This window comes from Syngnathus scovelli, chromosome 2 (genome assembly GCF_024217435.2).
Source record: "Syngnathus scovelli strain Florida chromosome 2, RoL_Ssco_1.2, whole genome shotgun sequence".
NCBI classification, from domain to species: domain Eukaryota; kingdom Metazoa; phylum Chordata; class Actinopteri; order Syngnathiformes; family Syngnathidae; genus Syngnathus; species Syngnathus scovelli.
Window position 1 is genome coordinate 14,694,641 of NC_090848.1, and position 17,096 is coordinate 14,711,736.

Genomic DNA, 17,096 nt, shown 5'->3' on the forward strand with positions numbered 1-17,096 from the left:
GTGAAAATATGTTTTTTTTGGGATTGATTTATTCCCCAAAAAATAAATAATGTAGTACCAAGGTAAATTCACTGATTAAAACTATATATAGTTCCCAGGCGCGAGGGGGCAGCATTGCGCCTAATAAAACAAAACGAAGGAGAGCCACGCACGGAAATTACAGTAACTCCGTTCGTTGGCCAGATAACTAAACAAAAGGAACATATCGTTCGATCTTTAGTGTACGGCATTTTTAGGCTCGCACACGGTTAAAGAAATGTGGGTTATGGATTGTATGATGTTGTCGTGACACCTCATGTTCGGAGGACGCGCTAATTGTTTGGATCGCTGTTGCTAGCTGCTTAGCCTGACTAGCCCGACATGTTTATTTTAGTACTCGAGCGACGGCGCACGACGTGATGGCATGAAAATCTCGCACCATTAGAAAGCAACTGCGCTCCGCTTCGCCGTAAGGTAAAATATGCAGAGCGCTAACTGATCAAATTGAAATAATTTATTAAGTGGCTAACAGTGTCGCGTGATCCATTACTTTACAGATGCGTGCAAGTTCAATGCACTGCTTTTACGATTGGAAGTTAAACTTCATTTTCTTCACCTAAGGTTAAAACGTGCTATCAGAACCAAAACCCATTGAGATCCGCACAAAGTCATCATGGCCTGGGCTCTGAAGTTGCCTCTCTCCGACGAAGTGATTGAGTCCGGACTGGTCCAGGACTTCGATGCCAGCCTCTCTGGCATCGGTCAGGAGCTCGGTGCAGGGGCATACAGCATGAGGTACTGAAGCAGTTTTAACTCAGCAGGACTCTCCTACTTAACCTGCTATTATGCAGTCACAATATTGCTTGTGACTCAGCTGCAGCTGTCTGTGAAATCTTCACATCTGGGAATATAAGGCATGTGCGTGGTTCTGCAATCTGCAGCTCCTTTTCATCAGTTGCTGACCAACTAGCTTGGCTGCATTTCTGATTGTGTGAAGTGACAGTGTCTTTGCTTTGCTTATAACTGCCTGCCACTATTTGGTTGTAAATGCTCTTAAATGAAGCACATTGAGTATGAAATGTGCTACATAAATAAAGCTGCCTTGCCTTTCTTTATACGGTGAAATATTCTGCCCATTGGCAAATGGATCAGGGGATGTTTGAGAATATCTGCCATTTTTCATATGTCCTGAGTGTTGTTGTTAGTCACCTAAATGTTGAACAGAGGCTGTGATTTACCAAAGTCAAATTCCTTGTTTGGCATGCTCAAACATGGCGAATAAAAACTCTTGAATCTTGAAACGGTCTGCATCATGAGCTACACTTTGCATTGTAAATTGTTCTGTTGAGAATACGATTCAGCCGAGATACTTAGATATTTGCTAGCATTGCCTTGATTATGATTATTGAACTGCACCAGGGAAAGTCCAATAGGGAATAAAGGAATACACACGCTCGATTGTTGCACTTTGCACTGTTCATGTACTAACAGTTATTCTGTGTTTGTCTGACCTTCAGCGACGTACTTGCACTGCCCATCTTCAAACAAGAAGAGTCCAACTTGCCTCCGGACAGCGACAACAAGATCCTTCCCTTCCAGTATGTTCTGTGTGCTGCTACCTCGCCAGCCGTTAAACTGCATGATGAAACACTCACCTACCTCAATCAAGGTCAGCACGTGGATACCAGACATTGTAGTTAAAACGTTACATAATGGCCACTCTCATTTGTGAGGTAATAAATCACCAAGTCTGACTGAGTTTGTGTGAAATCGCCAATGTTGCACAGGTAGTGAAATACGGAATTAATCCTAAGTTTAATGAAAAAAATGTTTCAAAGGCAAGCAAAAGTTATGTATCATCATAATACTATAATAATATGTATCAGAATTCATGAAGTGGGATACTATTCCACGTGGAACAATTTGGTTTGGTATGATTCAGAAGGTTTTACGTAGAAAATCAATTTACAATATGCATTAACTTGTCAATACTGTAAAGACAAGTGGCACTATTGTCAGGTTTGTTGAGATACAAAAACATGTCAAATCTCTCCAGATCTAAGTATGCAATTGAATAAATTCAAAAACAAATAATCAGCAACATCAAACCGATTCCTACCTATTCATGACTTTTTGATGGAACCATTCAGACTAATTCATTAGTTTGTACTGATGCTCTCACGTTTTCTAAATCATTCGTTACACCGCTACTAATGACAAGCAGTTTGTCGGGTCATCTAAAAGTTTGTAGTTTAACTTGATTTCTATTACCATGGAATAAGTTCATTTCTTTTGCATAATCTTTGAGAATTTGGAAGTCACCCATTGTCACGGAATAGGTTGTTTCCCATGATGGACGTTCCACATTTTTTACTTTAAATCCAAAAGTGCAATGATTTTCTATGTTAACCATGTGTTATCCCCTGTACACTTGTCATTGCAGGGCAGTCCTACGAAATTATAATGCTTGATAATCGAAAAATTGGTGAACTTCCGGAAATCTCTGGTAAAATGGTTAAGGTGCGTTACTCGGGTGCCTGTGTGTGTTATTTTTGCTATGGGTGGCCATTGGACTACTTTCAATATATTCTTTAATACTTAACTGCCAAGAATGTTAATGATCAATTGACGACTCTGATGAATGTTTCATTCATATTGCTAAGATAGTATTGCATGTCAATGTGCAACAATTAGGGCATAAATACTAATCTATTCATTCCTTTTTTCAGGGTTGTCCTCAAGTGCCACACAAATGTCTGTAATATGCAAATGTGCTGTATCTAACACGCAGAGCATCATTCGCGTGGTGTTTCACGACCGCCGACTTCAGTACACTGAGCATCAGCAGCTGGAGGGTTGGCGGTGGAACAGGCCTGGGGATCGCATTCTGGACCTGGGTGGGTGCCTTAGAATCTTCCTTTGCAGACTTCTATTAGAACAGATCATTTATTTCCTTGAGACAAAATCTGTTAGCAGAAGCTAAGCTAAGTTCTTTTCAGACTAGCATCCAATATTTGCGTCAGCAGTGGAATACAGTGTTGTCAAATTTGCCTTGCCTTATTTACAAAGCCTGTTGCGCATTGATTTGTTGCAGATGTGCCCATGTCAGTCGGCATTATCGACCCACGGGCTAACCCTACTCAGCTTAACACTGTGGAGTTCCTTTGGGAACCGTCAAAAAGAACCTCCGTTTTTATCCAGGTAGCACGATCCTCCTGATTGACTTCCTCTTCTTGATATCGTTGCGCAGCTTTTCCCAAGATTATTCGGGTCCATTCGGTAAATTAGAATTGTCTAGCGTGCAATTTTTTTTCAACGGTTTCTTGACTTTGATATATATGCAAGAACCTTGTTGATTTTTCACCAATGCTAGGTTCACTGCATCAGCACAGAATTTACCATGCGCAAGCACGGCGGGGAAAAAGGGGTTCCCTTCCGCATCCAGATTGACACGTTCAAAGAGAACGAGAGCAGCGAGTACACCGAGCACCTCCACTCCGCCTCTTGTCAGGTCAAAGTTTTCAAGGTGATGAGCGGAAACCCCTGACGTGTTTGCTGGGGTGCGAGTCGGTGTCATCGGGTCAGTGACTTCATGTCACTTCTTTCAGCCCAAAGGTGCGGACAGAAAGCAGAAGACGGACAGGGAGAAGATGGAGAAGAGGGCACCGCAGGAGAAGGAGAAATATCAGCCCTCGTATGAAACGACAATCCTCACAGAGGTTAGTGTATTAATAACCTTGAGGTAATGTTCATGAAAATAAATCAAAGCTTTATTTAGAGCGGTCCACAAATGTGTCCTTATCAAATGTAATAGGAGAATTGTTGTTGCCAAGATGATGCAAATGATTGCTCTGTACTCACCAAGTGGGCTATTTACAAAATGTGACCGATAGACCTTGAGAATAATTGTGATTTACATTTATGAACTGTAAATGTAAGTGAGCAACTCCTAAATGCCTCCTTAACCTTCTTTGTTTGGTCGGAGCCGCAGTCTTGGCACCACAATGCACAACGAGCCCACTTGATGCATTAACAAAACCTTTGGACTATTGACAGTGTTCCCCCTGGCCTGAAGTCACCTACGTCAACAACTCGCCATCACCGGCCTTCAACAGTACACAGAGCAGCTTTCCGGTTGCAGAAGGGTGAAAAATGTTCTCGACGCCGTTTGTGGTGACTCCTTGCTTGCTTGCTGACCCACTCCATTTGATCCTTTTTAGAAACGGATCACCAAACCACCAGCCTGAGCCTGTTGTTCAAGTAGCTGACGTAAGTACAGGTGACATTTGACTAGCATCGCCAGTTTAAAATCTTATTCTTACATCACTAAAATAAGCACGGTTATACTTCCTCTTTTAAAGGTCAATAAGTGTAATATTGGGAAACATGAAAACAATCTACTGTCATGAAAGTACAAAGCGATGCTGTTTATTGCTGTTTACTTGTTGAGGCCGCTAGTGACTTTATTTCCCTCTTAAGAATTTGTTACCTGCGGCGACACCACAAGATGCTCAACAGTGGCTTCTCCGGAACCGCTTCTCGCCCTTCTCACGGCTCTTTACCAATTTCTCAGGTACAAACTCGTTCCTCGCTCTACATTGCAGCAAGTATTGTGTATATGTCAACATAGTCAAGTACTCTTCCAATGTTTTTTTGTGTCCGCTGAGCCGCTTTTAAAAGTCCTGAGTGGACATGATTGGCTTTCCCATCAGTGTTAATTTGTTTTTTTGTGATTACCAGGAGCAGACTTGTTGAAGCTCACCAGGGACGATGTCATTCAGATCTGTGGCCCGGCAGACGGCATACGATTATTCAATGCGCTAAAAGGACGGTGAGTACATGGAGCCGGCATGCAGTGTGTTGATTAGTCGATGCAGAACGGGAATAACTGCAAACGCGCCTTCATATGTGTCGCCGACAGGGTGGTCCGCCCAAGGTTAACCATCTACGTGTGCCAGGAGTCGCAGCAGGCACGCGAGCAGCAGACCAAACATGAGAACGGAGATGCTGCGAACAACACGTTCTTTAGTCAGTGCACATGGAAAAAAGAAAAGAAAGATGTTTGGATGGAAATTTAATATTTTTCCTAAATTAGAAATGAAAGACAATCAGTGTCTTCTTGGCTTTTATAGTATATTTTGCTATAGCATACAGTTTTTGTATTCCTACATGGAATGATAGTCCAACAATTCTTCTAATGGTCAGTTTGAGGTTGGGGAATACCTTCTGTTGTTAATATAGACAAAGCACAGACCACGACAGTACAGTCCAGATACAATGATAAAACAAGAGTTTTTAAAAAGAAAATTTGCAATTATTGACAGACGTACTTTGTATTTCCTGCTTGCAGTATATCATGCAATCTACCTGGAGGAGTTGACTGCTACCGAGCTGACAGAGAAGATCGCTCAGCTCTTCAACATCTCACCTCGACAGATCAACCAGATTTTTAAACAGGGTCCCACTGGTATCCACGTGCTAGTCAGTGATGAGGTGAGCTCCTGATATTCTAAATGATTTCTTCATCTTCAGTGGACAGCAAATGGCAAAATGGTCACCCCCCCAGAGATCGATTAAAAAAAGGTGGATTTTGCTGCTTAATTCATGTTCTACAAATGCAATTTTAATTTGAATAGTGAGTGGTAGTCCCGCGTAAAATATATTGAAATTTTTTTTGATTTGACTCCCGCTTTAAACAGACAAGCAGGATAGTGATTTAAACTGAGTAGTCTGGCGGCCCTCGCTTGGCTCTGGATCTTTGCCCAGCCTAGCTGTCAAGTCATGGGCGGAGACACGCTGTGTTGCGGTGCTTTTCTGTTACTAACCTGTTTTCAGAAGCGCAGAATGGCTCACTCTCAGACCCATTTTCAGAACTAGGCAGATGAAACATTTTATCTTTGACCTTGGATACTTTAGCCACCATATATAGGCCGACCATACAATCAAAAGCAGGACGGTAGATTTGAAGGTTGAGTGCAAGCCAGTAGACGTGTACTGATTTGCTCTCAGTGGGCACTCATTGAAAAACCTGAATGATGGTTGATGAAGGCAGCGCTGTATGCATTTGGAAGCATTTGCATTCATTATTTTCCTTTGTCATCTGCCTGCGGTGCATTGGTGCACTTGCTTTATGTGAGTCATTAGCCTTTCCTTTTGAATTTTGAACATTTTCTACTCTTCTTCTTTGACGTCCTAGATGATTCAAAACTTCCAGGATGAAGTTTGTTTTGTTCTGGACACCATGAAAGGTATTGATCTGTCAGCGTTTTCCCGATTTAGTGTCTGTTTTTTTCTTTGGCTGTGGCAGTCATCGCTGTTGTTGTTGCAGATGACACGAATGACGGCTACCACATCATCCTGAAGTGAACTAGATCCAGTCGGTCCTTTCAACTATCTAGCTTCACCCTCCTCGCTCTTTCCGGATCACTAGGAAACGCCGCAGGAAGCCTCTTGAAGCTGTTCGGCGGAACACAAAGCACCTGGCCTTTTCATGTCTTTCTTGGGAGGGAGTGACTCTGTTACCACAGTGACACAAAGCACATCTCCCCTTGTCACCCTGCTGTTCTCTCACCAACATGGCCGCATTTTCTCACCTCCTTTGCTCATGTTTGGCTGGTGTGACCGCTGCGTCTGGTGTGCCAAAGGTTAGCACTCTGTAATCAAGGTTTTCATTTTTAAAAACTCTTGAATACAACTCAAATCAGTGCTAAGAGAATACATTGTGCTGGACGGGGATGGAGCTAAAAGACCAGCTAACAGCCAGTTACATCTTTAAGGGGAAGTGAAATACAGCTATTAACACATTTAGCATCTACTAGCTAGTAGTTGCACTAATTCTGATACTTTGAATAGTGACTACAAACTTGGTGGGTGCAAATGATGGAGTTATTTAGCACAAAAACATTTTAATTAGGCTTTCTTGGACAACAGTACATTTAAATAGATTTTAAGTATTTTCCGCACATTACTTTTAGAGTTTTGAAGTCTTTATTTGTATCCATTCAAATGCTAGCAATACTGGTAACATGGGTCACACCAGAGTTGCACGTGAGAGTTCATTTTCTGTCTCTGCTTTTATGATTAGATATTTTTTATACCTGTCCCATCTGTCAGCCTTGGTACGAATCCGCATCACCGCGTTGTCTCGTAAATACCAGAAAAAATAAACACCTTTTCATAAGAAAAAAAGGAAATGTCAGTTATTGTAGTATGTTTATTGTAATATGTTGCCCATGGACACCATTTTGGGAATTTTTCTGGTTGTTGCTAAGATTTGAAATGTAATCGACCGAATTATTCCAAAAAGACAGACAGACAAAAGACCGTCATAAAATAAAAAATTGTACGAAATGTCTTCTTACTTGCAAGTAGGTTTTTGAACTTACTAAGGTTGGACTGGGCTTATTTGATCCAGAAGGAAATTGTCAGTGACATGTTTTTTCAATTTTGTATTTTTGAGCCAAAAATATTTACAATAATCCGCCACTTATTTTATTAATCTCCTATTGCTAACTTAAAGTAGCAAAGATGAGTAATGCACTGACTGAGGATAGGCGTTTCTGAAAATGGATGGATAGATAGTAATTGTAACGATTAGACAGACAGCATGCCAGTCGGACAAAGGCAAACTCAAACACTCAATTTCCCAACATTCCTTGGCGCAGAAGCTAAGCGTGACGTCACTGCGAGTATATATATGTCCGCCGGGAGGAATTTTTGGGCTGCCATTGTTACAATCTAGCGACCGGGTCCGGCCGGGGCGAAACCGGTTCAAAGACCGTCTTCTCGCCCCAAAGACGGCCGCGACAATTGACACCGGAAACGTGTGGCGAGCGAGAAAACGAAGATCGACCCAGCGGACCGTTCCCCGGCCCATTGAGTGTGGTGGAGGAGGCCAGCGAGGAGGTGGCGAAAAGGACCACGACTAAAGATGTCACTGGGCTTCTCCATTTAAAAGCCCCTGTCAAGAGCAGGCAAAAACTTAACGATTAATTTTTTTTATATATATATAATACAGCGCGGAAATAGACCCCACCTCCCTCCTGGTAACGTGACGACCACTTTGATATCCGTTGAACTACATCCTAAAGAGGGCTGCGGTTCGTTTTTTTTTTTTTTTTTCCAGCTCTACAGAACAATGAGCCCAAGTAGCCTCCTCCAACCACATCGAAGAAGTAGTACGCGTAGACAGTCACTTTAAAGTCTATTGCTGCTGGTTCCGGCACCAGAAAGGCGTCTAACAGGGTGCTCAATATAACCCATGAACACAAAGGAAGAGAAAAGAGCAACGAGCTGGTTGCAGTCAAGTTCCCCTTAGTGACCCAGGTAAGAAAAGCTTCTTTGTCATTGTGAGCGTTCTTACCCCCCCCCCCCCCCCCCGACCGTGTGCACGTGAAAACTGATTTTTGCATATACTGTAGATGCAAATACTAAGTGCTCTCATTCATATATATATTGACTGTTCTTGCCAGAGTTGGACAATCCTGCTTTCTGTAAACTGCACCGTCATCAGCAGCTTCTATCTATCTATACATCCTTTAGTAGTAGGTTATTAATCTTTATTCTACGGTCAGGTATTTTGTTGAACTGTCACACAAAGCCAAATCACCAAAATTAGCAAGTCACATTACCAAATGGTAAAGATATATATACTTTGAGCTTTTCATCGGTTAGAAAAGGGTGACAGAAAACATTCCACTTGGAAATCCAATGAATGATTACTGCACACATCCTGACAGCTTCTCCGGGGGGTTTAAATGCGGTAAAAATGCTGCAATACAAGGTCGCTTTACAGCACTGTACTTGCTTCTCCTCAAAAAAATGACAGCATCATTTAGGAGAGGAGGCACGAGCCGAATTGATGGCCCAGCATCCAAAATGTGTTTTGGGTCAGAGGAAAAAAGCTGTACAATAGGCAAACAGTGTGTTGGTAAAAAGTCTTTGTGATTCCTGTTGATTGTCATGTATATTGATGTTATTGCAATACAGTACTTGATACCCTGGAAGCTCTACAGTGGGGCACGGTCCTTTCTAGAATGATCATTGACGTAAGATGTGTTCCCATAGGAAATAATGCAAACAGAAATAATCCACTCCAAGGTCAACTATCACCATCATAAAGCTGTCACTATATGTGCCAGACAAATTTCAGGGCGGGTATCACAAAAGATATAATATCCAAACTGCTACAAAGTTCCCCCTTTAAAGTAATCCCCCTGGGCTCAAACGGACTTTCCCAATGTAGCAAATGGCCAAATGGTTGGTTTGATATGCAATATAAAAATTCAGGCAATAATTGTCTGCATTGCCTTACTATTTTTGTTTTCCGAATTCCACTGGATCATTTCTGAATGATGAACCAAGTCAACATTAGAGAAAATTGTTTTTTTTCTTCATTGGCTGAAGCAGGTTCCTTGGCCTCCTCATGTCTTGATTAAGTCACCATGGTAACCGTTGTGTTGGCTCTCACCATCTCAAAGCTTGCTGTGTGAACAAATGGCCACATGACATGTTAAACCAGTCAATCATCAATTCCACTTCCAGTTAATGGAAAAGCTTAGTCATAGTACAAGGACAAGATAATTTTTGTCTTATGTAACAACGCTCTGATATTACCTTGCTGGTTTGAGGATGGATTTTACATCATTCTAAAATGGTGTGCTGGTCATGTCTCCATTCCAACACTTGAAAAAAAAAAAACACTGAAGTGTGAATGCTGTAACTTGAATTTGAAATGTAATTCCATTTTAGCTAGTTGCCATGGTGCTGCCTTCAGTCAAAATTAGTTTGTGAAAAATGGGGGGAGGTTGTTGTAAACAATGTTACAAAGCTAAGATGAACACTTTTTCCCCTCTGTCTTGCTGTCTACCATTATTTAATTGTTGTTGATTATGTTCAGATAATTCATATTAAATCATATCTTTGCTAAATTAAAAGCCTCATTTGGGGAATTTCGTTTAGAAAACACAGGATATACTTTTCTTGTTGCTGGTGACAAGCCAAAACCCCATAAGTAAATTTAATATAGTTTCAAAAATATAGATTATTGGTCAAGCTACTTGTGTGGGTGTCATTTATTCAGCACCAGATGTTTTCCATCCCTTCTTTTTTTACCTTGGGGAGGGAAATGAAAAAAATAATTAATAAATACCTGGGATTCAACGTTTGTGAAAATGGCTAATTTCTCGCATGGCAAATTAGGGAAATTTAGCTAAACAGCCCATCCCTTTTTTAGAAACCCAACTGCAGTTTTTGCATGCAACAGTTTATCATCCTTTAACTTTTTTTTTTGCTTTGATAATCACTGGTGCTTACTTGTGCCCTCAGACACAGTTTCCATGGAGGCAGGTTCTTCCCTCAGCCTCAAACGACGATATGAAGAGGTGGACAACGGCTCTCCCTTTTCTACACCCAAAGACTCTGACGATGATATCTCCAGCAGTGACAGCGCTGACAGCTGCGACAGCCTCAACCCATCCTCCAGGACAGAATTCACTCGTAAGCGGGAGCGGGGGGGGGAAACATTGGTGCAAATGTAACAAATAAGCATTCATTTCCATCCTGAATGTTTCTTCCCCCGCAGCCACCTCAATCCTCAGACAGCACAAGCTGTCGCCTGGAGGCAAGAGGGTGCGTTTCGATGCCGTTACAGTGTATTATTTCCCCCGGAGGCAGGGCTTCACGAGCGTGCCCAGCCAAGGGGGCAGCTCGTTGGGCATGGCCCACAACCACTCCTCCATCCGACGTTACACGCTGGGCGAGTTTGCTCGGGAGCAGGAGACCAGCCACCGACACACCTTACGCCAACACCTGCGCCAGGAGAAGCTCAACGCCCGCAAGCTGAAGGTACAGAAAGCTGTTGGTGCCAGTCTCTAAATAGCCACTTAATTGGGTACGCTAGAAACCAGTCCACCAAGCGTTTAAGTTATGGACGAATTACACTGCAAGAGTCTTTTTAAAACGCACTGGCATATTTGATAGCGCTTATTTAAGCATCCGAGATGCAGCACACTTTTACACCATGGCCCGTCATGGTTTTGTTGATGAAGCATGAGAAGTCTTAGGAATACTTCATTTTAGAGAAAAAAATCAAAGTCTTACAGTCCACTACACTTCGGGCAAAAGGGGCTGCAGCTTAGCAAAAGGAATTCAAAATGGGCTCAGCAGTGGATTGATTCTCTGGGGAAAGAAAAGAGAGAGCACTGCTTTCCCAACCTTTATCAAGCCAAGGCACATATTTCACATCAGTGTCTGTATTTGTTTTTACTCCACACTTTATTTACTTTAGCTGGGTTGACTGTCGTACACAGCTGACCAGGAACGGCACGGTGGAGTGCGCCCAAGCCGAACTGCTTACTCTGGACGACGTTTCAGATGAGGACCTCGACGTGGACGCCGTGGAGGTGGACGACTGCTTCTTCCTTCAGCCGCTGCCCACCAAGCGGCGCAGAGCCCTTCTGCGAGCCTCTGGAATCGCACGCATCGACGCTCGTGAGAAAACGGAGCTCCGAGCCATCCGCCTGTCCCGGGAGGAATGTGGCTGCGACTGCCGTCTGTACTGCGACCCTCGACACTGCGGCTGCAGCCAGGCCGGGATCAAATGCCAGGTAGGGTGCTCACCTTTGGATCCTGGTTAACCTTGTTTGATTTGACTGTCTTGGCCACGGACGGACAGACACAGGCTTCTATTTTCCTCAACGACGTAAGTAAATTAAAATGCAATTCTTCACCATAGACTGCAAAGGGTGAAGACTTGTGCTCTGTTGGAGTTTGGTAAATCATTAAGTGTTTCTGGAACTAAGATGACTTCATGAAATTGCTCCCTTGCGCAAAAAATAGGTAATTGATGTAACCTGATAGAAAAACATAACAAAAAGGAAAAGTTCAAGTGTTTATTCTCGACCGAAATCCATTTTATAACAGTTGCATGATTCAGTCAGGTAAGTAACAAGGAATTAAAAAAATGTTGTTGCTGCAGAGAGCCAAAAGTTACAACTCCGTTTAAGCAGTATATTTTTGATATAGTTAAAGAGCTGAAGTTGGAAATAACACGATTGTAAAACAAAATCTGCGCCCTTGTTTCACAAATACAGCTTAAAATGTTTTTTTAAAGTGAGCTGATCACAAATGGCCTCCATTAAGCCCACAAGGTTATTATGTGTATTAACTTGTTGGATTTTTTTTGGGCTTTGCCGTTTGTGAAGTTACTCATGTGTAAGTTGGGCTTCTGCATGGTTGTCGGTTCATGTGTTCCTACAGTGTAAATATTTTTAGGGTTGAACAATCGAGACAATAGCGAAGCCTGTTTTCTCCTTCAGGTGGATAGAATGTCCTTCCCATGCGGTTGCTCCAGAGATGGTTGTGGAAATTTAGCCGGCCGAGTTGAGTTCAACCCTCTTCGTGTTCGAACGCACTACCTACACACCATCATGAAGTTGGACCTGGAGAAGAGGAGGGCGCTGCTACAAGTGCCCGGAGAGACATACGCCGAGTCGGACCGGGTGTCCTCCCCGTTCTCCGCTTGCTCCGCATCCCCGGGCTCGGAAGAGAGCGGGGTGCGTGCGTGTGTCTCGGAGGCGGAGGAGGACATCCTTGAGCGGGAGAATGAGACCGCCGTGTTGCACCTGCAGAGCGCCGAGGAACAGGAGAGACGGGAGAGGGAGGTGCGGGCAGAGGAGCCGCAAGTGGAGGAGGTACTCCTGCAGGGGCCTTTCCCGACTGGGACCGCCGTGCTCTGCATCAACCAAGAGGAGGAGAGTCCCGCAGACCTTCTCAAAGACTCCGCCCCTCTCAACTACTATCAACTCAGCTCCATAGAGCCAGCCACTCTGGAGCCGACAGAGGAGGAGGTTCAAGAGGCCCCAGGGGACGAGCCTTTCCAAAGTGACCAATCGAAGCTCAGCCATCATGAAGGGTGTCTCGAAGAAAGTGTGCAAGTAGCAGCGGTGATGGACCCGCTTCCTCCTGACATTTAGCCCGCGCTTCTCCGCAGATGTTTTGCACAAATATAAACACACTTTGCATTGAACTCAGTCATGGATGCTGGAATGCATGGAAGATCAGGAGTCATATGCTGCCGTATATGCAGTCACATGACTTTCATTGTGAAATGTGTTGGGGGTGGTGAACACAGCCTTATGCAAAAAAAAAAAAAAAAATGCAGGAGGAAGTCCTGCTTGCTAACTTTAGAGACATCCAAGAGAAAATGTGAGTGACATAGCTAACACTTTGTAACGCAGCAGACCTGCCCGTGCTGCAGTCAAGCCAAATGACGGCGTAAACTGACCTAATAATCCTGGAAATACTTGTTTTCTCGTGTACTGTACAGCGTTTGTGTGATTGCGAGGCCGAGATCATCTGCGTCAGCCTTTGCTCGTCTTTCACAAACGCCATCTTTGTGTCGTAGTTGCAATGCCTGTGATATTATCAAGTCTTTGTCTGATGGATCTCTTGTGGATGAGGCGCCGCTGGAAAAGATCGACTTTCATCCACTTGGAGTTGTGCTAGAACCCCGCCTGAGCAGATTTCTGCATTACTTTCACCACACTGCTGGAACTCCACGTGGTCTTTGATGTTTACATTCGGATCACAAACTGATAGCCACTCTGGACCTCTTCTAGGCAGAGAGGCAGGCAGACAGACAGTTGTACTTTGTATTCTGCAAGGGGGAAATAAAGATTGGACTAGACTACAAGCAGTGGCCTGCTGTAGAGAGCAATGCGAGGCCTTTTCTGGACCTGGTCCAATATGTCCTCAAACAACCCCTGTTGGACGCTACAATACCCGCAGTCCGATTTCAACACATTTGGTGTATGTGGGCCTGCTCTAAATTCTAATGTCTCACTCTTTCAGAGTGTAACCTTGGATAATTCGAAGAATCTCAGTTCTAGAGTCAAACCGCTGTTCTATGGTGTAACCTTAGAGCTGCCCTTGAACTGTGCCATGTCAGTCTACAATCTTTAAGTTGTCACCTAACACTGTCCTGGAGTGTGGGGCTGACTTGTTTTGAAGTGTTACCTCTGGCCTTTTTCTAGATTGAGTCAAACGAAAGACAATCAACAAGGTGTGCAGAAGCTGGATAAAGATCCAGATCATTTTAATCAGGTGTGATTGGGAAACGTCTAAAACATCCAGGAAAGGGGTCCTCAAGGACCAGGATTGAACTATCCCCTTCTAGAATATGTTCTAGAGCAGTGGTTCTTAAACTTAGTGGAGGTACCGAACCCCATCAGTTTCATATGCGCATTCACCAAACCACTCTTTAGTGAAAAATGTATTTTTTTCAAATTCACGACATCAATGTTTATTACTGGTGCACAAAATGAGCCATGCATGAATGTCACCTTGTTCAAAGAACATAACCAACACAATGCATGAACTCAAAACAAATTCTTCTGTTGCCTTTGTGAGACCAGTTCAGATATGCGTTGTCACGAATTTACACAAAAAATCAGGTGTGTTCGGACCTCCACAGTGGAGCCTCTCCCGAATCACTTAGACCTACTCACCGAACCCCTAGGGTTCGATCGAACCCAGGTTAAGAACCACAGGTCTAGAGCATTAAAGGGAGTCTCCCACAGCCCAACGTCAGGCCAGATGTAGTGTTAATACCAGCTGTTGTGAGTTTCCGCTAAGGTTGCTCTCTAGACTCTGGTCATCTCTCGAGTCCGACAGTGGTCATGCTCTAGAAAGGGGGTGTCATACTCTGGCCCACGGGCCAAATTTGGCCCGTAGTGTAAATTATATTTGGCCACAAAGACAAATTGTGCATCAACTTTGTGTCAAAACTAAAATTGCAAATTGTCTTCTAGAGATGTTGCTAGCGATTTTTAGTACCATTCGTGTTTTCAAAAATTTTAGCCGTTTTTATTAGCTGACTCTACTAGCCTTTACTGTATATGTATAATATGAGGCCGTCGTACATTTCATATTTGGGTTGGCAGTCATATGGCATTCCGAAGGAAACTGACTGCAATGTGGCCGGCGACAAAAAATGAGTTTGACACCACTGCTCTAGAATGTAATCGAGATCGGTTCCAGAGGCTTGACTCCAAACCAGTTCTTGAGTGTACAGTAGCACCTGTACTAGAGACAAGTAAACGGCCTGCTCTGGACTGGAATGCTTCTCTTCTTCTGGGTTGTCACCCCTGGCCTGTTCCACAACAGTGTAGTCTTTCACCTTTTCGATCATTCGTGTTCGCTACTATAGCCTTGGCTCACTTTTAGAGGGTCTGGAGGGGAGCCAAAATTTGTAGTCTAATCCGAAGCCAGATCTTGGATCCAACGCAGTCTGTGTGAGAGTGTGTCACGAGTGTGACACTGCTGTTCTAAGGTCAAACCGCAACTGGCTCTTGAGTGATATTTCTGGCCTGTCCTAGAATATAGCTTTGGGACCTTTCAAGACTATTTTACAAGCTCTTGATTCCAACCCCACGTATATTAGAATCCAACACTAGATTAGGTCTTGAGTGTAGCTCCTGTACTGCTCCAGAGTGCAACGCCCGATTATTTCTGAAACAGCTACCTTGATCTGTTCTTCAGTCTAGCCTGGGATATGTTCAAGAGGAGTACCACAGACCTGTTACTGTTAATATGTCCCCCCGTCTGTTAAGTCGAACCCGTTCTAGGGTGCCAGGCCAGGTTTGATCCAGAGTGTAACAGCTAGCCTGTTGTACAGTCAAAATCCCTCACGTGAAATATGAAGTATATCTATTGATACTCGTCTAGTGTAACGACGATATTTTATGCATCGTCGCCTCTGAACAAGAGATGTGTCATATGAAGAAAAGAGCATTTTGGGAAAAATGTGACATTGTGTGTATGTGTGTGTGTCCATAAGTGTACTGTATTTAGAGAGCTTGGGCAACATAATAATGAGAAAATTCTGTGTTTTGGAAAGGTGCTCATGTTACAGACTTTTGACTGCCCTTTCCTTCCACATTCTGTAACTCTTCATACAGGAGGTCAAGGAAGGTGACTGCTGCTTTACCGCGACACATTCTTGTGCTGATGATAAAATCTCGTTGTGACCTTTTAACTTTTATGCTATTTAAATGTCTTTAAAAAACACACTAAACCATCTTTTATTTGGGATGTGCTGACATGTATGAGAATTTGGTGTAATTTTTTTGCCTTTTATTTTTTTCGTCTTAATCCAAGTGTGCTTCACCAAAGCAGTGGTCTTCAGAGGATTACCGTCTCCATCACGCTCGGCTGTTTTCGATCACTTTTAGCCTGGGACCACTGCACAAGTATGTGTGCGTGTGAGCAAAAGATAAGTGTGATTGCTGGAAAGACTCAAATGAGCTGTGGAGAGCCTCTCTCATGAAACTTCCCTTAAAGTGGACAAAAGAAGGTCTTTTTCTATATAAAAATAAAGTGCACATTTAAGAAATGTACTGTATGTGTGCTGTCAGTTTTAATTTTCCTCACGCACTGCGATTCCTTAAGTTTGCTCTTACTTGTTAGGGCAGTAACTCAGTTATTGCTATTCACAGATTGCCTCAGAAAGTGTTAAATGTAAAGACAAAAAAAAACCCACTAAAATATATCTATTAATAAACATACAAAGTATATTTTTTAACTTATTCCACCGATTCTGTTTATTACAATATAGGGCTGAAATGTTTTGCATACAGCGCACATGAAAATATTCAGGTCAAATATCTATTTAATATTTCGTTGCATATACGTTTGTATTTAAAAAAATATATATATATATTTTGTGTTTTAAAGCTCCAATAGTGTTTCCCCATTAGGCTTCATTGGGTGCAGTACGTTTAACGACCAGCCGAGGGCAGCACCGACTCACTGCATGGTTGTACTCGTCAACGCCAAGCGATGTCACAACTCTGGGCCGAAGAGTGCTTGCTTGGCAGGAAACTCTATAAACCGGAGGTCAAGTAGCCCCATCACGATTATATCTATACATTTTTTTACTACCATCAGTCTCCATTTATCGATTCCAAAAAGTGAAATAACTGAAAGAATAGCTTCCAGCTTTGTAATTAAATCCATCCCATTAGCTCAGTGTTTGGCCCTGTGCCTGGCTTTGTTCGTGGTGGAAATTTCATAGAATGCGAATGTGCTCACAGCCGGGCCCTCTGTGCATTAACAGC

At 43.1% G+C, this 17,096-nt stretch overlaps 2 protein-coding genes across 3 annotated transcripts; both read left to right on the forward strand.

Moving 5' to 3' along the window:
* The first annotated feature begins 109 nt into the window (after positions 1-109).
* Positions 110-7,339, forward strand: tfcp2 (transcription factor CP2). Of its 2 annotated transcripts, XM_049755907.1 has the most exons (16): positions 110-453; positions 601-774; positions 1,497-1,648; positions 2,423-2,499; positions 2,771-2,876; positions 3,074-3,180; positions 3,353-3,505; positions 3,588-3,698; positions 4,036-4,124; positions 4,200-4,248; positions 4,459-4,552; positions 4,720-4,810; positions 4,901-5,007; positions 5,330-5,472; positions 6,176-6,227; positions 6,308-7,339. In XM_049755907.1, exons 2-16 carry the CDS (start codon positions 653-655, stop codon positions 6,343-6,345), a joined length of 1,491 nt encoding a protein of 496 aa, XP_049611864.1. In that variant the 5' UTR covers positions 110-453; positions 601-652; the 3' UTR covers positions 6,346-7,339. The 2 variants fall into 2 exon arrangements, with proteins under 2 accessions (XP_049611864.1, XP_049611865.1); XM_049755908.1 differs by lacking the exons at positions 110-453; positions 601-774; positions 2,423-2,499 and having other exon boundaries at positions 1,509-1,648.
* Positions 7,340-7,666: 327 nt separating this feature from the next.
* On the forward strand, positions 7,667-16,376 carry csrnp2 (cysteine-serine-rich nuclear protein 2). The gene is made up of 5 exons (XM_049755910.2): positions 7,667-8,304; positions 10,306-10,476; positions 10,562-10,824; positions 11,289-11,585; positions 12,297-16,376. The coding sequence occupies exons 2-5, from the start codon at positions 10,317-10,319 to the stop codon at positions 12,951-12,953; spliced, it is 1,377 nt and encodes a 458-aa protein (XP_049611867.1). The 5' UTR covers positions 7,667-8,304; positions 10,306-10,316; the 3' UTR covers positions 12,954-16,376.
* The last annotated feature ends 720 nt before the right edge of the window (positions 16,377-17,096 follow it).